Source organism: Juglans regia, chromosome 14 (assembly GCF_001411555.2).
Source record: "Juglans regia cultivar Chandler chromosome 14, Walnut 2.0, whole genome shotgun sequence".
Classification (NCBI taxonomy): domain Eukaryota; kingdom Viridiplantae; phylum Streptophyta; class Magnoliopsida; order Fagales; family Juglandaceae; genus Juglans; species Juglans regia.
The window spans coordinates 23,945,733-23,967,900 of NC_049914.1; the positions used below are offsets into that span (position 1 = coordinate 23,945,733).

The 22,168-nt window shown below is 36.0% G+C and overlaps 1 protein-coding gene across 1 annotated transcript in view; it reads left to right on the forward strand.

The window, feature by feature from the left end:
- Positions 1-3,953: 3,953 nt before the first annotated feature.
- Positions 3,954-22,168, forward strand: part of LOC108994647 (rho GTPase-activating protein 7-like) — a 28,226-nt gene continuing 10,011 nt past the window's right edge. Inside the window, exons 1-13 of the mRNA XM_018969939.2 lie at positions 3,954-4,590; positions 7,467-7,503; positions 9,015-9,091; positions 9,418-9,488; positions 9,567-9,645; positions 9,787-9,931; positions 10,056-10,175; positions 13,600-13,677; positions 13,810-13,865; positions 13,949-14,018; positions 15,261-15,348; positions 20,856-21,099; positions 21,570-21,791. Coding sequence (XP_018825484.2) covers positions 4,537-4,590; positions 7,467-7,503; positions 9,015-9,091; positions 9,418-9,488; positions 9,567-9,645; positions 9,787-9,931; positions 10,056-10,175; positions 13,600-13,677; positions 13,810-13,865; positions 13,949-14,018; positions 15,261-15,348; positions 20,856-21,099; positions 21,570-21,791 — 1,341 coding nt within the window. The 5' untranslated portion in view covers positions 3,954-4,536. The remainder of the gene's footprint in view (positions 4,591-7,466; positions 7,504-9,014; positions 9,092-9,417; positions 9,489-9,566; positions 9,646-9,786; positions 9,932-10,055; positions 10,176-13,599; positions 13,678-13,809; positions 13,866-13,948; positions 14,019-15,260; positions 15,349-20,855; positions 21,100-21,569; positions 21,792-22,168) is intronic.

The following is a 22,168-nucleotide window of genomic DNA, read 5'->3' on the forward strand; positions in this document are numbered from 1 at the left end:
TATTTTTTATTTATATATAATAGTGATAAATATTTTTTATTTATATATTACAGTTATTTTATTTTTTATTTATATATTATAATGATTTTATTTTTTATTTATATATTATAGTGATTTTATTTTTTATTTATATATTATAACGCTTTTATTTTTTATTTATATATAATAGTGATAAATATTTTTTATTTATATAATATAGTGATTTTATTTTTTATTTATATATAATAGTGATAAATATTTTTTATTTATATATTATAGTTATTTTATTTTTTATTTATATATTAGAGTGATTTTATTTTTTATTTATATATTATAGTGATTTTATTTTTTATTCATATATTATAGTGATTTTATTTTTTATTCATATATTATAATGATTTTATTTTTTATTTATATTTAATAGTGATAAATATTATAGTAATTTTATTTTTTATTTATATATTATAGTGATTTTATTTTTTATTTATATATTATAGTGATTTTATTTTTTTATTTATATATAATAGTGATAAATATTTTTTATTTATATATTATAGTTATTTTATTTTTTATTTATATATTATAGTGATTTAATTTTTTATTCATATATTATAATGATTTAATTTTTTTATTTATATTTAATAATGATAAATATTATAGTGATTTTATTTTTTATTTATATATTATAGTGATTTTATTTTTTATTTATATATTCTAGCGATTTTATTTTTTATTTATATATAATAGTGATAAATATTTTTTATTTATATATTATAGTTATTTTATTTTATTTATATATTATAGTGATTTTATTTTTTATTTATATATTATAGTGATTTTATTTTTTGTTCATATATTATAATGATTTTATTTTTTATTTATATTTAATAGCGATAAATATTATAGTGATTTTATTTTTTATTTATATATTATAGTGATTTTATTTTTTATTTATATATTATAGCGATTTTATTTTTTATTTATATATATTGGTGATAAATATTTTTTATTTATATATTATAGTGATTTTATTTTATTTATATTTAATAGTGATAAATATTATAGTGATTTTATTTTTTATTTATATATTATAGTGATTTTATTTTATTTATATTTAATAATGATAAATATTATAGTGATTTTTTTTTATTTATATATTATTGCGATTTTATTTTTTATTTATATATAATAGTGATAAATATTTTATTTTTTATTTATATATTATAGTGATTTTATTTTTTATTTATATATTCTAGCGATTTTATTTTTTATTTATATATAATAGTGATAAATATTTTTTATTTATATATTATAGTGATTTTATTTTTTATTTATATATTATAGTGATTTTATTTTTTATTTATATATTATAGTAATTTTATTTTATTTTTATTTAATAGTAATAAATATTATAGTGATTTTATTTTTTATTTATATATAATAATGATAAGTCTTATAGAATGTTTATGAATAGTTCTGAGTAGAGATTGAAGTGAGTTTGTGGATCCCATTGAGAGTATTTTAAGTTGTTTGGCATGCGAAGTATTTTCAAAAGTATGAGAATATTCGAAAAGTGTTGAGAGTAGTTTGGTACCCAAACATACCCTTAGATGCCACATCTCCACTTTCCGATTAATACTATTTCTCTACATTTTATTTGAAAATAAATTATATTTATAGTCATAGTTTGCGTAAATATCGTATATATATTTTTTTAAATAATAAATAAATATGAGATTTAAATAAAATTAATTAATTTTTTAATGATAAATTTTATTTTTTTTAAAAAAAAAATGTATAGCATTTACAAAATTCATGACTGAATTAAGCACCACTCTTTGGAGCCAAAGTTGTACGACAAAATAACAGGCGGAACGGGTAAACGACCCCCAAACTACAAAGCGACGACAGTCACGAACGGTTTATCCGCGTACCAAACGAACTAGACAAAAAGTCCAGAGCAGCGTTAGACCGCTTGCCGGCTAAGCCAGTAAAAAATCTAGGCCCAAGCCAAGTATTCCTTCACGTGCTGTCTACTCGCGCTCTCAAATCTCGTCGCGTTCGGACACACCGAATTCAGACGCTTCTAGACGGTGACCATACACAGAGTAACACTAACAGGTGATATTCCTCCCGTGAATACAGAGCGTGTACACACTTCAAGAGATGAGCGTGGTGCTGTCCTCACTCACCTGCAAGTCATTTTATTTTTGTTTTAAACCTGTCGTTTTGGAGTTCTATATGATGGGCCGGACTCCTCTGAGTCCTCTCCCTCTACCAGCTGGGATCCACTGCGGCGGCCTTTATGTAAACGACGGCCGAGGACCAATAATACCATGCCATCATGCTGATGAATTCAATTCATAAACGCTATCCACCTTATTATAGCTTTTAAATTTAATCTGTTTTGCTGTTTGTACCCACTTCTGTTATTGGGTCTATTTAATGGAATTAGGTGAGCCATTGATTAAAATGATTAAAATGATAGGGTAATGAAAATAAATAATATTAAATACAGTTTTATGCTGTGTAAGTTATGTATATTCATTTTGAAAAAAAAAATGAAGTCTAATATTAAAAAAATAATTTTTTATATGGATTCTAGATTTACTCATTTTTTTAAAAAAGAAGTGTTACATAAATAAATGAATTATACAAAAATAAATCACAAACTGATATGTCTTCATACGATCAATTAGATTTATTTTAAAATAAAAATAACTTTATAGTCTAACGTACCGAATCAAGTTATGTTAATTTATAAATTTATTTTTATATAATTATTTTGTAGTTAAAATATTTCTCTTATAGATATTGCAACCGAAATGCATACAAATGAACACATTTGGTTTTTGAAATTAACCATAATGTTTTTTTTTTCCAAAAAAAAAAAAAATGATATTTTTTTAAATTAAGAATTTGAAATTTTAAGGTTAGTATTTATATATAACTGGTAGTTGGATTTTTGCAAACATGGCTAGATTCGTCCATCTCGTGGTGGCTATGGTGTTGGGGCTGGGGTGGCAACAACCACATGTGACTTGAGTTTCTTTTAAAAAGTCTTTTTAAAATCTAGAAATCAATTGTGACTATAAAATATAATTTTTAATTTAAAAAAAACTAAATTAACATGTGGAAATTTTTTATTGGACCGCATATTTTTTTTATTAATAATAATAATGGACTAAAAAAATTAAGGGAATTCTATTTTTTAATAAACAGCCCATTTGGATTCGAAAATAAGATGAGAGAAATTGAGATGATTTATAAATAATAATAAAATTTATTTTAAAATTTATAAATAATAATAAATAGTAATAAGATCTCCCAATTCAACGACCATAGAATTGTTAAAATTTATATGGACATATATTATAATAAAATCTTCTAATTTTATAGAGTAATAATGTTAAAAGGAGTGTAAACCCTTTTTTAGAAAAGAGCTTTTCTATTCTCTTATATCATACATTCGTTGATGTGAATTTATATTTATAATTTTTTTAACAGATGTGTGATATAGATTGTTGAGTATAATTTTTTTTTTAAAATAGAACCATTATAAAAAAAATGGACGGTTGTATATACATCCTATTAAATACACAAATTATTATGTAATTTTAAAATGTAGAGTTCGGATAGTACGATGAGATGAGATGAGATGATTTTAAATAAAAGTTAAATAAAATATTGTTAGAATATTTTTTTAATATTATTAATATTTAAAAATTTAAAAATTAAATTATTTATTATATTTTATGTATAAATTGATAAAATTTATAATAATAAAATGAATTGAATTGAAACTGTTTTGATATCAAACCGTAAAATGAATAAATTGAATTCGGAGAAGAAGTGGAATATCTTATCCCAACATGTTTACCATAGTGTCTCGTGCCAGTCCATCCCAGTCCACAGTTACTCTTTACCCTCTATCTCTGCGAGAGAGATCGCAGCCAAAAGGTAGGTGAAAAGCGAAGACAATAGTATTTACTCTCCGCCACAACCACTGTCGATCTCCCTCTACCTAATCCACTCCGGGGGGGAAAAAATAAAAGGAAACCTGCCCTATTATATATTCTAAAGATGGAGAGAGAGAGGGCGAGAGTGAGTGCGCTTTAACTTGCTAGTTTGCTACTGCTCTCTTCTTGGGAAAGCATCGTTTCTTCTTGGGAAAGCAAAAGCAAATGGGAGGAGAGAAGATCTTCTAAATTTACAGGGAGAAAATGTCATAGAAAATTACTTTTACATTAACATATATTTATAGAAAGAGAGTGTGTGTGTTTGTTTGTTTGGGAGAGGGAGTGGGGGATTCGGTTGATGCTTCTTTACGTCTGTCCAATCAAAACCCTAGTCTTCGAAACTCTGCTAACTCCCTCTCGCTTCAGATCCCTGCGATTTCCCGTTCCTGTTGATGCGCCGATCTGCTGGTACATTTTGGCTTTATGTGATGGGGGGCTTCTTCGGTTGGTTTTGTTCCAATGTTGAGGATTTCCAGTGGAGATTGTGCTTGGATTCGGCACGATTTTGATGTATTGGCTTCGGAGCTAATTGTTTACAATGGCGGCTACGTTAGCGGCTTTCGAGCGCCCCAGAGCTGGGGCTTCCAATACGGTATAGCTCTTTTTGGTTTGTTTGGGTACGGCCGGGATAATGGATGGAATTGGAAGGAAAATTTTGGATTTTTATTTTTCTTTTTCTTTTTTTTTGGATGTCAAGTGAACCGAGGCTTCAATTCTACGTTCTTTCTTCCTCTTTTCTTTTCACTCTTTTAAAACTCTTTAATGGAGAATCTGACATTTGTAGTTATCAGTTTCCTTTTCTTATAATGCATTTAGTTAAATCGGGGCTCTTCTGTGAGGAAGTTAGAAAGTAAAGTAATTGAAGTTCGAATCTTGTTATTACAAATTCCGAAAATTAATTTTCTTTTTGATAAGAGTAAGTATATTAATAAAAGAATAGGCAAAAACCATGTTCAGTACAAAGAATGTCCTAGTTAAGTAGGAGCATTAGAAACAAGGAAAACATGGAAATCTTGGCCATTAAAGTTAACGGCAATGACCCAAGTACAAAGAGTTCTAAAAAAGAAAGCATTTAGTTCTTCCATTGATCTTTTTTTGTCCTCGAACGTCCGTTCATTGCGTTCTTGCCATACACACCACATAACGCAAATAGGCAACATCTTCCATACAGCCTTGATCTGTTGGTTACCTCTTAGATCTGTCCAACTAGCCAACATCTCCACTACAGACTCGGGTATAACCCATCCCAATCCTAGTCTTCTGAATATTTCATTCCAAATCCCTCGAGCTATATCACAATTTAGTAGAAGGTGGTCCACAGATTCCCGCTCACTCCTGCACATGCAACACCAATTTGCGATGATCATCCCTCGTCTTCTCAAATTATCTGTTGTGAGGATCATACCCAAAGAAGTTGTCCACACAAAAATCGCTGCTTTGAGAGGCGCCTTGTGTCTCCAAATCCTTTTCCAAGGGAACTGAGTTGGAGGTTCTTGTGATAGAGATTTATAATACGAGCGAACCAAGAATAAACCTTTTCTCGTATGTAACCACAACAACCTATCAGCTTGATGGTTTCTGCGTTTGAGTGAATACAAGTGGCTGAAAAGAGCTGCAATACTGTCAACTTCCCAATCATGTGCCGCTCGGCTAAAATTAATGTTCCATTTTATTTTTTCTCCCACTAACACCATAACATCTGCCACAGAGACATCATTGGCACTTGCTACCCTAAAAAGATCAGGAAATAGATCCTTTAAAGCACCATTACCACTCCAAATATCATACCAAAATTTAATCCTAGTCCCATCTCCAAGACAAAATCTTGTGTGCTTGGCAAAGACCCTCCATCCTTTTCTTATATGTTTCTACAAACCCACACCATATGCCTCACTCACTTCATTGGTGCACCATCCCCCCACAATTCTCCATATTTACTCTCAATCACCAGTTTCCATAAAGCCTCACCGAAAATTAATTTGCTAAGAAGTAATTAGTTTAAAGTTATTATTAATTGATAATTATGGGACTATTGTCTATTCGATGACTGTTGTGTCTTACTATGTTGGTATGAACGGTTTTAGGAAATAATTTTCAGCTTTTCTTAATCACATAGATAGTGAAATTGAATTTAAGCTCTTGGTTTTTCGAGAACTCTTATTATAGGCGATTAGTTAAGTCATATTGGGCTTTGATGGACAACTGAAATTTAATAGAACCGGTATGTTAGTATCATTTAATCACTGGACTTGAGATTGGGTTCTTCCTGATAAATTGATGTAAATTCAGTCGTTTCCCTTCATTTTTTTCTTCTTTTAGCAGAAGAATTCTGTCCAAATAACTTATTTTTGTATTTTTTTCTCCAGTGTTGTAGCTACTTGCCTATGGATCATATGATCTAACCCTTTTGTCCCTTAAGAACACCCCACTCCTAGTGAACGCAATACTCAGTTTTAGGTTTCTGGTATGGCACAATGATACTTTACTAGCAAGGGTCAGTAGCAGCTTCCTAAGAATTTTATATATTTGTTTCATGAAAAATATTCTGGTATCCTTCTAGAATACATGGGATAAAATTTGTAATCCTTCATACTTAAATACTAATAAATATGGAGCTTTATAAAAGTTAGCGATCTCTAGTCCAAATTCATTGGTTTTCAAGTTAACCTCTGGGGCTTGGCCCAAGTGGTAAAGGCCTTGGTATTGGTGGTGTGCTTCCTCTAGGTTTAAGGTTCGAATCCTCTTGGGTGCAAACAATTTCTAGGGGCCATCGGATTGGGAGAACTTCCCCTTGAATAACCCAGAGGTGCACTTGCGGGAAACTCCTTGCCAGGGCCTGTGCACCCTTGGGATTAGTCGGGACTTTGTTCTTGGATACCCAGTGCCAATAATAAAAAAAAGGTTTATTTGATTACATAGAACTGAGAAGTGCAGACATCTTTATGTGTGGGTATGCATTTCTACGTGTTGACATGTGTTTGCCACTGTCTCACATTGGTGTGCTTGCATGGTCAGTTTGGCACTATCCTGATCGGATCAAACTCAGTAATTTAATTCTGCAGCTTCGGGAAAAATTGTTGGATTTTTTATATTTTATAACCGACTTATTATCCTTGCCGTGTAATATGAGCACAAAGTTGCTGTGTTGTTTGGTATGTTTTTCCCTGACTCGGAAAATCGCTTTTCTGGTTGAATTTGGAAAAAAGAACTAATGGAACTTAAAAGCACCATTTTTTTTTCCATTTTTTTAACATTTTGAAACTTGGGTGTTGTCCTTAATCATTCAAGTTTAAGTTTAAATCATATGGATTTTATTGATAGGTTGATAATGATTGTGCTATTTTCTTCCAGCAATGAAATTGTAACAGACTCTCTAATCATGTATATGCTTATTCATCTATTTCTTTGTGTTAAACTCTGTTACATTGTGGTGATTACTCATGGTTTTAACACGTGACAATTTGGCAGGTTTTCAAAAGTGGCCCACTTTTCATTTCTTCAAAAGGTTGGTTCTGAAGAAATTGTTTGTGCTATTCTTTCTTTGATTTTCTTTCTTGGGTATCCAACAATCTTATTTGTTTACGTTGTTATCATATAGACGTTTGATTACGTGTCTTTTGTGTGACTGCATCACGTTTTTATGCACTCTACTTACTAGGGAATCGGATTCATTTTACAGCAATAATTTCCCATTTAAAAAGACTTACAGCAATGATACTGTCCATCAGAATTTCATGTCGAAGAAATGACCATATCTTAGATCCTTCTGCAATTGTTTACTTTACATTTTTTCATGCTACTACTTATGTCCATAGCAAAAGCTTAAATCTGTTCAATGTTGAGGGAGATTCTGGTACATTGTCAGCACAAGTTTTAGTTACCTGCTATGCTTAAGTTTAGAAAACGTGCTTACTATTGCTGCTTATTCCACAAATCACTGGTGTTAAGTAGATGGTATACAATTGCGTGAGACAAGGGTATTCAAGGAGATTTTGTATAGTTTACTTAATTTATGAGGAATGGGATGTCATCATTAAAATAGTATGACAAATAATGATCGGAAATCCTTAAAATAACAAGGAAAGAAAAGAAAGAGCTAGATTAATTTTCAATTTAATAAGCTACACATTTCGAAAGCACACTCAACCAGGCATATCTTTCATGAGGAACAATTTTTTCTGGTATTACTTTGAGAAGAGGAATTACCATTTGAAGGAGTTTATTGGCATGGCTCTTTTCTATTCATAATCTTCTTGTTTACTTTTACACAAGTTCATATTTTGTAAAATAAATTCGGGTGCGAAGTCTGCAAGTCTCTTTTAAGTCACGTTTGGGTTTAGATTTGATCTCAACTCATTTGATCACATCTCATCTAATCATTACAACTTTCTCAAATTTCCACACAAAATATAATAAACAGTTCAATTTTTTCAAATTCCAAAACAATAATAATATTAAAAAATAATATTTTGTTCAACTTTCAACTTTTATCTCAACTCACTTTCCAAACCTCACATTAGTCTCACATTAGTATGCAGCTCTGTTTTCTTCTGCTTCTCTGTTCTTTTAATTTATGACTAGAATCTTGTAAAAGAAGTGAGGTATAAAAACCTGCATGCATGGTGGTTTGGGGTTCAATCCATTTTGACAATTTGTATGCTCTTTTCTATCACTACGAATGGCTTTCCATTTTTTGGTGCCATGTGAATGTGTCATTTGTTAGCCATTTACAAATAGCCCAAACTTTTAGAGCTAATTGGTTTATCAATAGTGTTTAATCTTTCAACTAGCATAGTTTTTGTTTGTGGACTATGAATTATCTTGAGGAATCTCATATGTTCCACCATTAGCACCATCCTCTTGCAAAATAATGGATGTAATGGATTCCCCTTTGTTGTGCTAGGAGTTTCCCATTTGTATGAAGTTATTTTTAAAGCATTGTATTGCACGTTATTTTCCTTTTGCATAGGAGTAATTTTAATGTTGCTTATGTTTCCCTCGTTTGAACTTCCGCAGGAATAGGCTGGAAGTCTTGGAAGAAACGGTGGTTTATCTTGACACGCACTTCTTTAGTTTTCTTCAAAAATGATCCTGTTAGTACCTGCCATTTCTTATCTTTTATTTTTTTGGTATAAGGATGTTCATATGGTTATTTACTTGGCCAGTTTCTAGATTTATTTCTTGTTCACTATTCTACAGTATTGTTATTGGTATTTAGTGGATTATGTATTCATTCTAGTTACCTATCAAGGTGCAGCTTTAGAGATCTAGGATTCGATTCCACTCTAGGAGTGCTCCTGAATTATGCCGTGTGTGCTTGGGTTATGCCTGTTGTGTTTTTTAATAAAACATTGATTACTTATCAGAAGAAAAATAAGTTGAATAACAAATGCTTTGTTTTCTTTTTACTGTCATGTAGAGTGCACTTCCGCAAAAAGGTGGTGAAGTGAACCTGACTTTGGGAGGCATTGACTTGAACAATTCTGGAAGGTATGCATGGTCAATGCAATTTCCTTGTAGTAGTGTTCCCAACCATTTGGCTTATAGTTGGAACTGTTTATCTTGCAGTGTTGTAGTTAGAGAAGATAAAAAACTGTTGACCGTATTGTTTCCAGATGGACGTGATGGCAGAGCATTTACCCTAAAGGTGCTTAATTTACAAGTGTATTATTACTATCAGTTTCTTCAATAGTGGCGCAGTAATTTGCATATCACGGCTTCTCATTTTCCTGTAAGGATTCTTGTTTGCATGCCCTTTCGTTTTATGTGTGCTTTCTCCTCATGCCAGGCTGAGACATCCGAGGATTTGTATGAGTGGAAGACTGCCCTAGAACATGCCCTTGCACAAGCGCCGAATGCTGCCCTTGTAATGGGACACAATGGGATTTTTAGGAGTGATACAAATGATACAATTGACGGGTCTTTTCATCAATGTCTGTGTTTGTGTTCACTTGTTTATACACATCTATGTGCACACAGACAGACACATACCTGCATATTAATTTATTTAGGTGTACTTATACTTTGGTATCACAAGAATTCGTGTGTATCTTCCAGGGAGGGATAAGCGTCCTGTTAAGTCCTTGGTTGTTGGAAGACCAATATTGCTTGCACTAGAAGATATTGATGGAGGTCCATCCTTTCTTGAGAAAGCTCTCCGTTTTCTTGAGAAGTATGGTAAGTTGAGATACATAATTTTATTTGTGCGTGTTTTTGAACTTCATTGCACGTGATTTTTTTTTGGCTCTGTTGTAAAGCCAAGCCTCTTCAATATGTATTACTATCAACATTCTTTTGTTTTCTCCTCCTTTCCCAAGTTATGGTTGAGAAACATGTTATTTATTTTAGCTATTTCCTTTTTTTAGGTGATTGATTTGTTTCATTTAATATGACATACATAATACAAAATTTGCATTCCTCACTCTCTCTCTCTCTCTCTCTCACTTCAAGCAAATGAAGTAAAAACTTTGAGATTCTACCATGCAATTTTTCTACTAATCACCAAATACAAGGATAAAACAGTTAATGTATGTTTAGCTCTCTCATATTCTTGTACAATTAAAAAACTCATCTTTGAAATCGGTTTTGTGTCATTGGTGCACTAGTACGTTAAATGAAGAACTTGGTCCTTTGATTACTTTTAAGTTTGTCAGGCTGATGATAGAGGCAATAACCTTTTCCTAACCATGGATCTTTGGAGAATCCTCTTCTTCTTGTTCTTTACTCTCTTAGGTAGAACATAACTGCCAATGTCTTTTTTGGTGGTTGAGTGATACAACTCTGTCAGTTAGATTAATTCTGACCCATTGACTGTTTTGATAGATGGGTTGTGTGAGATAGGCCTGGTAAGTAATTATATCCACAACCGTTCTAGTTTATTGTTCTGGGTGCTCCTCTCTCTGGTGATACTCAGAGATTCATCAACATTTGTCTTGGAAAAATCACTAACGCCGCCACTATCAACCACTCTACACCCGCGACTTTGCCGAGGGCTGTCCGGCGTTGAGTCTCTCGCCAGCGACCTATTTTTTCGCAAAAACTGATTCAGTCGTTTCACAAAGGCATATCGATCGTCGTTTCTGTGCTCCACCGCCACAGACAAGGGCGACGGGCTCAGGCGAACCCATTAAGGGCCCGCCGACGTCGGTATTCCTCCGGCGACTGTATTTTGTTTAAGGATCACCGGTGCTGTTTTCTTTTCTCCCACTCACAGTCGGCTAATCTCTGCTCCACCTCCACAGACACGTGCGACGGGCTTAGACAAACCATTTAAGGGCCTTCTTCTGGCGACCGCATTTTGCTTCAGCTTGTGCAGATCTGGTTTTCTCTCAGCGCTAAGATCTGTATTTTCTTAGGTGCACTAGATCTGTGCTTGTACGCATGGACATTCATCAGGATTGAAGCTGGGGAAGTCACTGCAGTTGATTCCGAAACTTGGATATTATTATGGGTTAGGTGGTGTGTTTTTGGGTGGAGTCAAGGGCTTTTGAGTTTTTTCTAGAAGAATGGAGGTCCTCGTTTAAAATTGTGGAGAGGAGCAGAAGAGTTTGGAGGTCTCTAGCTATGGGGCGTAGTGGTATAGGATGGTTGGTGGCCATGGTGGAAGCAGTATTACAAGCGGGAAGAAATTTGGAATTCAAAAAACATTTGTGTGAAGGGAACAAAACATTCATGGCTCAACAATGCTCCAACGAGCATGGTAGGTTTCTAACTGTCACCGAATATGGTGGAGGAGGCTGGAGGAGTGTTCTAGTCATTCCTGAAGGGTATGAAGGTCTGGGTTGGGAGAAGTTTGCTGCGGAATTACGCAGAGTTGCGGATATGTTTTTTGCTGATGGGTCAAGGACGAAAAACTAGACGAAGAATGAGAACATCAACTTGGGGGTGAATCATAAAGACACAAGTACATCCACGGTGGCAAGGCGATCTTATGCGGTAGCTCTGAAGATGGGTCATGCTTTGGGGGTTCAGAGTGGGGGGTCTGCAAATCGAGCCACAAAACCAACTTGTCGAGATGCACAATTCTTTAAAGGAGATGGAAAACCAACTTGTTGAGTTGAAGGCAGCGATAGCTTTCTTGTCTACGAAAATAGACCTGCTTTCAACTGGAGGCAACAAGGTTGTAAGAAACAAGACTAAGATAGGCTCGAATCCTTTAAACTTAGATAAAGGAAAACGGAAAATCGGATTCGGCCCTATCCCTATAACTAGATCTAGGAGAGTATGGCGGGTCGAAAGGAAATCTGGGTTATTTGAAGTGGGGTCTACATCGAGTATCGGCGTAGAGACATCAGTATCGCCTCAGGTAACACAGGAGCAACTGATAGTCGATATTACACCCTTGGCCCCAGAAGAAACTATGGCTCCCTTGTTGGAGTTGAATGAAAATAGTGTACTGCTGAGGTTTGAAGGAGATGCAGGATCCGCTATCACTCCAGAGGTGAAGGGACTTGCGGTCGCCCCAGAATCTTCAATGGGTTTGGAGTTGGTGCCTTGTGTAGATGAATGTTTAAAGTCAGGAGTGCAGTTGGATACTGTGTCTGTGGATAATGTGGCTCCCCTGGTCTCTCTTCCTCCAATAGCGGATTGGATTCTACCTAAAGTTAATGAGATTCAGCAGTTCGTGGGAATTTCATATGGAGGATGTGAGGACCAATTTAAAGGAGATGTAGGATCCGCTGTCACCCCAGAGGTGAAGGGACTTGCGGTCACCCCAGAATCTTCAATGGGTTTGGAGTTGGTGCCTTGTGTAGAGGAATATCTAGAGTCGGGAGTACAATTGGATACTGTGTCTGTGGATAATGTGGCTCCCCTGGTCTCTCTTCCTCCAATAGCGGATTGGATTTTGCCTAAAGTTAACGAGATTCAGCAGTTCGTGGGAATTTCACATGGAGGATGTGAAGACCAATTTAAAGAATTAATTACTGCGATCGAGGCAAGCCACACGTTTGAAACCAAATCAAGTTTCAAGAAAAGCAGGGAGTTATAGCGTCTTAGTCATTGGGCAATCAATTACGATGCTAAGGGTGGTAACTAAGCTAGAGGGAAGTCTAAAGGGAGGGCATTGTGAAGACGGGGAAACAAGGGGTTGGGGTTGGGTGTTCAGGTAGAGTTCTAGATCTACGGGAAACAAGGGGTTTGGGTTGGGTATTCGGGTAGAGTTCTAGATCTTCGGAAAACAAGGGGTTGGGGTCGGGCTTGGTGCATTTTGGGTTGTTTTTCATGGGCTTTTTGGGGCATTAGGGGTTTCTAATATGGGCAAGGTGTTTTCTTGTATACATTTAGTGTACTTGGTTATTCCTTTTGATATATATAATATTTTTACTTATTAAAAATTAGTGTACTTGGTTACTCCTTTTGATATATATAATATTTTTACTTATTAAAAAAAAAAAAAATCGGTTTTGTGACTGAATCAAAAAATGCACTAAAATTGGTTTCCTTTTTGACTGATTCAACTCGAATCGTTCTGATTCAAACTGTTCTTCGATCCATGGTTCTAGTAATTGTATGAAGGGAGAAATAAAGGAAAATGCATGAAAAGGGTTTTCCTCTCACTCTATCGTATGCGTTTTGCTTATTGACTTGTGTTTTGCAACAGGCACTAAAGTCGAAGGGATTTTGCGACAATCTGCTGATGTTGAGGAGGTAGACCACAGGGTTCAAGAATATGAGCAAGGTATCTGTTCTGCTTCTCCAAATGTTTTTATTGTTTGTAATTGAAGAGTTAAGTGTTGTTGAGCCTATGCTACTTTGTTGTTCACATGCCTTTCAAACTGAGGTTCTTCTTTAATTTCCTTACTGCTTTTAGGCAAGACTGAATTTGGTCCTGATGAGGATGCTCATGTCGTTGGTGACTGCATTAAGGTAGTTGTTGTCACTACCTAGCCTTCTTGACCAATATATTTAATACATGTGATTCTACTTCAGCAAAGCTGTTTGATCTGCAGCATGTTCTTAGGGAGCTACCCTCCTCACCAGTTCCAGCCTCATGTTGCACTTCATTGCTGGAGGCTTACAGTGAGTTAAATTACCTTTTTTCCATTTTCACTTTTCCTTTCTATATATAATTATTTTACCATGGATGGCTCATGTTGAATAACCTGTCATTCATTTTTCTTTTATAGTCTCTGTAACATTTATTTGGGAGGTGGTTGCGATGAAAAAGTTGTCGTCATTACACACAAAATGAAAAAAATAGTAAAATCATTCAATCACTTGAAAGGGAAGATAACTTGTGATGACCTGAAAAAAGCTAATATTTGAAGGTCTGAAAGTTGTTCCCCCTCCCATATCAACTATGGTTATTGTTTTTATTTTAATTTAGTGTAGAACCCCTGTAAAAGACAGCCAAAACATATGGAAACATATAGAAAAAAATTCCGATTTGTGTTGATTACCGGCATAATATTTTAGATTTCGAAACAAGAACTTAATTCCTACCCTCCTGGCTGTCCCTTTTTAGTATTTTAATTATTTTTTGGGTTTTCTTCATTGCAGTTCATTTTTTTGTGAGACTGATAGTTGGAGACCTTGGATCATTTCCATTTTCCTAGCTGCCCTTTTTCATTGACTCTATTTGAACATGGCCATTTGATCAAGTTCTATACTGAAATGATGTGGTAATACATATAAATAGGCTCATCTTCACTGGCCGAACTTGATTCTTGTCTTGGAAGCAAGTCATAAGTATTACTGTTTGTGAGGCAGCATTGTAATAATCGGGTCATATGAATGGGATGGTAGCCTTATCTGGTGCCTTTGGATGGAGAGAAGTGGTTGATGCTTTGAAGACCCGGAATGTTCCTTGGATGAGCTCGAGATTTTTCTTTGACACCTTGTATTTATGGGCTCCTGTCATTGTTCTCAATGGGGCTATTTTTCATGATTGTCTTGTATCCATTTCTAGTCCTTAACTTGCAATTAGGTGTTGTCATTGTATACCTCCTGTGTACTGGGGCCATGCCTATTTTTCCTTTCAATAAAATTTATCTTACCTATAAAAGAAATGAACGGTATGGTAAAAGCCCTTTAATTTTGGTCAACAGGATATTGGAACTGATTCACTTGATATCTTAAAGAGCAAATATGGATTACCATAAGCTATTTGGTTTAAATAATTTTCCCATGAATGTTTGCCTTATTTTATTATTTTACAATAAACGTCGGGTGCATTAGACTAATGATCTTATATTATTTTGTTGGTTTAACTTTTATATGTGTACTCAATTAATGTTGTTTCTCTGCTCTTTATTTGATAAGAAATCGATCGAAAAGAAGCTCGGATAAATGCAATGCGGTCGGCAATAATGGAGACATTTCCTGAACCAAACCGACGTTTATTACAGAGGTAATTTATTCTATCTCTTGCATGTATTTTTCCCTTGCTAACCCCTAGGGGTTGGATCAAGTGGTAAAGGCCTTGGGCTTGGGAGTATGCTGCTCCTAGGTCTAAGGTTCAAATCCCCTTGGGTGCAAACAATCTCTAGGGGCCATCGGACTGTGATTTTTCCCTTAAATTAACTGAGGTGCACTTGCGGGAAACTTCTTGCCGAGGGCTTGTGCACCCCCGGGATTAGTCGGGACGCTGTTCCTGGACGTCCAGTGCCAATAAAAAAAATGTATTTTTCTCTTGCTTCCCAATATGCATCTTTAGCATTGTCAACCTTTGCATTCGTAACCTTTTGTTCTTGGACTTCTCATTTTAAAGCATGTACATCTCACTTTTTTAAATTTTGAAATATTTGCTTCATTCTTTACTTATCAAATAAATAAGAACATATTTGTGAGGCCCAAGTTTCTTTGGACTGAAATTGTCTCTCTCCATGACGAGTGAAAATAAGATGCGTTTATCAAAAGCATTGGGTGCGTGTACCAATAAAAAGAATATTCTTATGAGAAGATGATACATATAAAAGATTTTTTTGGATAATTAAATGTGAATTTTAATGATACTTGTAAAATGCATAGCTTGGAACTAGCCTTACTGAAAAGGAAAATGTTTTTTAATGAGAATTACTGCTGAAAAGGGTTGTGCACTGCTTTGCTTAGATGTGCCTTGGGCTGGGTGGCCAGTTTTGGAAACTACTCGTTATCTTTCTTTTACATGGACTTGTTTATGGGTGTGGTTCCATGTCCATCCTTTGGATTGATTCGCCTTCCACAGATTTTCTATACCCTTAGCTATGCTTTATCAACATTACTTGGGAACGGTGAGTTGAAGTATGGGTAGCATGACCTATAAAAAAAAGTATTAATTTTACCTATCAAAAAGAAAGTTGTGGGTAGCATGGTATCCTTTATAGTAGGCACTATTCGGAACTAATATGTGGTTCTGGTGGTTGGGTTCATGTATTTGGGGTTTAATCCCCAGTGTTGGGTCTAAAGGAAGGGATGAATCATGAAACCAGGATTCGTTTATAGATAAATCTAAGAGCAAAGCAAAATGTTAGTGATAATAATCAAGAATGAATTTTAAAACTAATCATATAAGCGCTATAGACTAAAAATTCAAATAAAGTTAAATGTTGTGCCTGAAATTTTTGTTTTGATAAGTAAATAGAGATTTTATTAATCCACGTAATTAGGTAATGCCCGAGTACACAAGAAGTATACAAGAATGCGCCTAATTACAAGCTATGCGCTGCGAAAATCAGCATAAAAGTCATTAAAACTTGTTCCATTCAATACAATAGATGAGGCCCATAGCAACAATGTATGAAAGAAAAAGTCCCTAAACCCATCTGGTGAGCATTCCTTATTTTCGAAGCAACGACAATTTCTCTCATTCCATAAGCATAGAGGCACCATCTTCCAAACAGCCGCGATGTGACGATTGCCCTGGATTCCTCTCCAACATGACAATAAATCTATCACCTTCCTAGGCGTTACCCATGCAAGCAATACCGAGTCTAGTGAATATTTCATCCCATAAAGTCTTGACTACTTCACAGTAAAGAAGGAGATGATCCCCTGATTCACTATTGTGTTTGCACATGAAGCGCCAATCTATTATGTAGAGGCCACGCTTTTTCAGCTTGTCAATAGTCAATATTTTTCCATGGGATGCCAGCCAGTTGAAGAAAGCAACCTTGAGGGGAACATTGCTCCTCCAAATGCACTTCAATGGGAAGGCATTGGAAGAGTGAGTCGTCAATACCTTGTAATTGGATCTGACTGAGAAGTTCTTATTCCCTGTAGGCGTCTAAAGTAATCTGTCCTCCCCTCCTGCCTATAAATTCAGCAAGTATAATGCATTGTAAAATTCAGCAATGTCTCCCACCTCTCAATCCTGTGCAGCTCTAATAAATCTCACGGACCATTGAGAGGAATCAGTAGAGATGTCCATGATATCAGCCACTGAGGCACCCTTATCTAACGCAATCCTATAAAGAGAGGGGAAATCGTTTTTCAAAGCAACATCACTACACCAAATATCGTGCCAAAACCTGGTTTGTGTGCCCCTTCCCACCTCAAATCTGAAATTACCAAGTAAATCTTCCCAACCATTATGGATAAATTTACAAACTCCCACGCCATACGCCCCTCTTACTTCATTAGAGCACCAGCCTCCCCAAATGCTCCCATATTTAACATCGATGATGTTCCTCCATAGAGCATCCCCTTCCCGATGATCCACCATAGCCATTTTCCTAAAAGGGTCTTGTTGAAGGTTCTCAATTTTCTAACCCCCAACCCGCCACAAGACAAAGGGGCGCAGACTTTATCCCATTTAATCAAATGGAATTTTTTCGCGTCCTCTAAACCTCCCCACAAGAAATCACGGAAAATCTTCTCCAATCTATTTGCCACCCCTGCAGGCGAAGGAGATAAAGATAAAAAGTACGTTGGGAGATTGGATAATGTACTCTTGATTAATGTGATTCTACCACCTTTAGACAAGTAAATAACTCTTCCAACCCCACCAATTTGCATTCAATCTTCTCAACAATCCCATCCCACATTGCCTTGGATATATAAGGAGCCCCCAAAGGAAGTCCAAAGATACTTCATGGGCAAGGATGACACCTTGCAGCCCAAGATGGCAGCCAATTCGCTCAAATTATTAACCAAGTCAACTGCAACCGTTTCAGATTTCGATAGATTCAGCTCAAGACCGGAGACAGCTTTGAAGCAAAGCAGGAGGGCTCTAACAAATCTGGTTAGAATCCGGCTCACAAAAAAATCAGCGTGTCATTTGCGAGGAGGTGAGAGGCTAATAAGCTACCATGTGAGAAACCACCCACCGAGAAACCCGAGATGAAACCCTTATCCACCACCTCCTTCAACATTCTACTCAACACATCCATTACTAAAATGAATAGAAGAGGGGGATAAAGGGTCCCTTTGTCTCAATCCTCGAGAGGTGTTAAAGAAGCCTTCAGGGGCACCATTCACCACTGAGAATCTGACGGTTGTGATGCAATGTTTCATCCTCTGGCACCATCTTTCCCCAAAGCCATACCTACCAAGCATATATACCAAGAAATCTCAATTCACGTGATCAAATGCTTTTTCCACATCCAATTTTCATAAGTTACATGGGGTGCCGGCTCTTGCTTTGACTCTACTCTCCAGGCATTCATTAGCGATGGGGTCCCATAACTTTGCTCAACCGTTTAGCTAGAACTTTTGAGATGATCTTGTATACCCCACTCTCCAAACTTATGGGACGGAAGTCTTGCACCTCCACCGACCTCGCCCTTTTTGGAATGAGGGCGATGAATGAGACATTAAGGCTTTTCTCAAATTTCATTAATGAGTGAAATTCAAGAAAAACCTTCATAATGTCCTCCTTGACAATGTCCCGGCAAGCTTGAAAGAAGCCATTGTGTAACCGTCTGGGCCCAGTGCTTTGTCTTTGTCCATCCCTTTTAGCATGCTTAGCACCTCATCCTCTTCAAATGGCTTGTCCAACCAAGCCGCACTTGATTGATCAATCAAATAAAAAACCAGCCCATCTACCTTAGGCCTCCATTGATGTTGCTCCGTCATAAGCTTTTCATAAGAGTGGACAATGTGATCCTTAATAGCGCCATTGTCCGAAAGATCTCTACCTTCCGAATGAAGAACCTCAATGGCGTTTTTTCTTTGATGGGAACTAGCTACTTTGTGGAAGAACTTTGTGCTCTTGTCCCCTTCCTTCAACCAAAGGGCACGAGACTTTTGCCTCCAGGAGATCTCCTACATAAGAGTGATTTTTCCAGAGTAGCTACTATAACCATTTTCCTTGCCTTGTAATCAGCCGAGAGGGCCCCATCCACCTATTTTTCATCAAAACGTTGCAGCTCCCGAAATAGATTATTCCGCTAGTCGTTAATGTTCCCAAAGACTTCCATATTCCACTTTCTCAAATCGTTTTTCAAGGCTTTAAGTTTCCTGGCTAAAACAAAGCTAGGAGTGCTCGTGAATTGATATGCGGACCACCACGATCTTACTTTATTCGTAAACCCATCAGCCTTTAGCCACATGTTCTCGAATGTAAAGTATCTCCGTCCCTCGTGGAGACCCCCACAATCTAATAAGAGGGGAAAATGATCAGAGCAAAGCCTGGGGAGTCCTTTTTGGCATAGGTTGTGAGTGGGCCTCCGAAGCCCTCCTGTTAGACCAAGTGGTCTCCCCCCACTAAAGCAGATCAACCAAGTCCAGCTCAAAAATTAAAGCTGAGAAGTCAGCCATGGATGGTGCTAGAATCCCCCGACCTTCCACTCGGAAACCGAGTGATGTTGAAATCTCCTCCAATACACCACGGGCCATCCCATCAACTGCACGAACCAGCTATCTCATCCCAGAGAAGTTTCCTATCGGCTATTGCTGCCATCATTAGGCCCATAAACTCCTACGAAGCCCCATTCGAAACCATCTTCCACATTCGTGAAAGAACAAGCTACCGAAAATTCGCCAACATATTCCTTCACCAAATTAACAACTGTGCCTGAAAAATAATCAAAGAAATCCCAATTAAACTCGTTTATTTGTCAATTTTTTTACTTGTAAAAAAGTCTATAATTTTTTTATGAGCTAAAAGATAGATTTTGAAATTTTCTTTGGACTGTACGTAATTGTTTTGGAAAAGGGCGAGCTTCTCGGTTTGCCTTTTATTTTTGGGAGGGGCTGCATGGCCCCACCTCGCCCCACCTTCCCTTCATCCTTGGTCTGAAGGGCTATTCCTAGGTGAGGTTCCAGATCATAAGAAAAAAAAAAAAATGCACCCAGTTTTCTTCTTTGGGGATTACACAAAGGACTGCTATTATTCTCTATTCTTTTTTGCAACATATGGATGTTCCTATCATTTCTTGTATTCTTATCTTCTAGATAGGAATCTCTCTTTTATAACTTCTGTGTACTTAAAGTTGCGCCTTCTGTATAAATCTAGGCTTCTTTCACCTAAGGCTTTTTAACAAAAAATTTCTAGGCCATAAGCTTTTGGTTACCATTCTTTAGATATTCAGTAAGGAATACCACCTGGCTGCTTCTGTGCTTTACCCTCTAGTTAATTTTCAGATGACCTAGTGCCCAGGGAGTTTTCAAACAACATCTTCTGTAGACACTATCCATAGTTTGGCTGATACAATGGACATATAGTGCAAAATAATGCCTACAGTTCATTAACTAAATATGGACTGATGGGCTTTGATAGAATGTGTGGACTTTGGGTGCAGTCTATACCTATGCTCTATTGAGGCATATTTATAAAGATGGACACATTTGTGCTTGGCAGCATTAGTATTTGCCAGTTTTGTGGTGCGCTTGAATATGCATATTTTGTGAGTGAAGATGGTAGGAATTCTTCAGTGACGATTGTTGCAGACTATATTTTCTTACTTCAGTAGTTTTCTTTTTGTCATGATTCCACAGAATTCTGAAGATGATGCATACCATCTCTTCTCATGCTCACGAGAACCGGATGACTCCATCTGCTGTCGCTGCTTGCATGGCACCTTTGCTTCTACGCCCTTTATTAGCTGGTGACTGTGAGTTGGAGGATGACTTTGATATTAATGGTGATAGTTCAGCCCAGCTTCTTGCTGCTGCAAATGCTGCTAATAATGCTCAAGCAATTATTACAACTCTATTGGAGGAGTATGATAATATCTTTGATGTAAGATACTCTCCATCCAGCAGTCTCTTGCTTGAAAAATGAGTCATGGTCTAACTGCTTTCTGTCATTCTGTGTTTACCTATTTTTAAGGTAAGCCTTGGGTTTATGCTTTTTGCTTGTTGCAGATGATGTTAGAAGAACCCAGTAATGTAGCCTCTGTTATTGGCATTTCATGTTATGTGTTAAGCGTGTATTTCACCCTTTTTCTGGATGGTTTCTGTTCCAATAGGGAAGTGAGCTTGTCTGGAGTTCTAGAAGTGTGAGCAGTGCAATTGCTTAATGCTCACACCAGTGTTATGTTATCATAACCTGGGTACCATGGTCTTTACTGCTGTGCCCGTGTAACACGGACTAGGATGAAGTCAATTCTTATTTTAGCTTTCAAAATTGTCTTACTCTGCCATTATTTGATTCTCAAGCAGGTGCTCAATTTTCTTTAATTAATGGTCATGCTTCATCTGTTCTTTCAGGATGAGAATCTTAACAGATGCTCCATTTCGGCTGATTCTCGGATTGAAAACAGTGGGACAGAAGATTCATCTGATGATGAAAATCTAGATATGAAAGACAATGGTTACCATGATGCCGAAAATGAAGTTGATCCAGAAACGGATGACGATGCTGAACGTGTACACAGTGGAAAATTGAGTGAAAGTAGTGGTTATGCTGGTAGTGATCTATACGATTACAAGGTTCTCTCTCTTTTCCCTCTCCCAGTACACACGTAAAAATAAGCCCACAGAGAAGCACGGATGTTTAAATACATTTGAGCATAGAGATGTATTTCTGCATATTTGCATGTGTATACGTATTGTATATTCACAGAGAGATACCCATTGAACCAAAATATATTTTAATTTTCAATCTTGTGTTCTGTTGCATCTTCAATATTGTTACTGCTGCTGCCTCAAGTTTAAGATGGAAGTACAGTCCATATGTAGGATTAGGTCTAATCTTATGCTGCTCGATGTGCCAGAAATGTCATGTGTTGCCACCAGATACTGATTTTGCTTTAGTACTGATGGTCTTGATCTATATCAGCCATCTTATTTACAATTAAGTCAGCTTT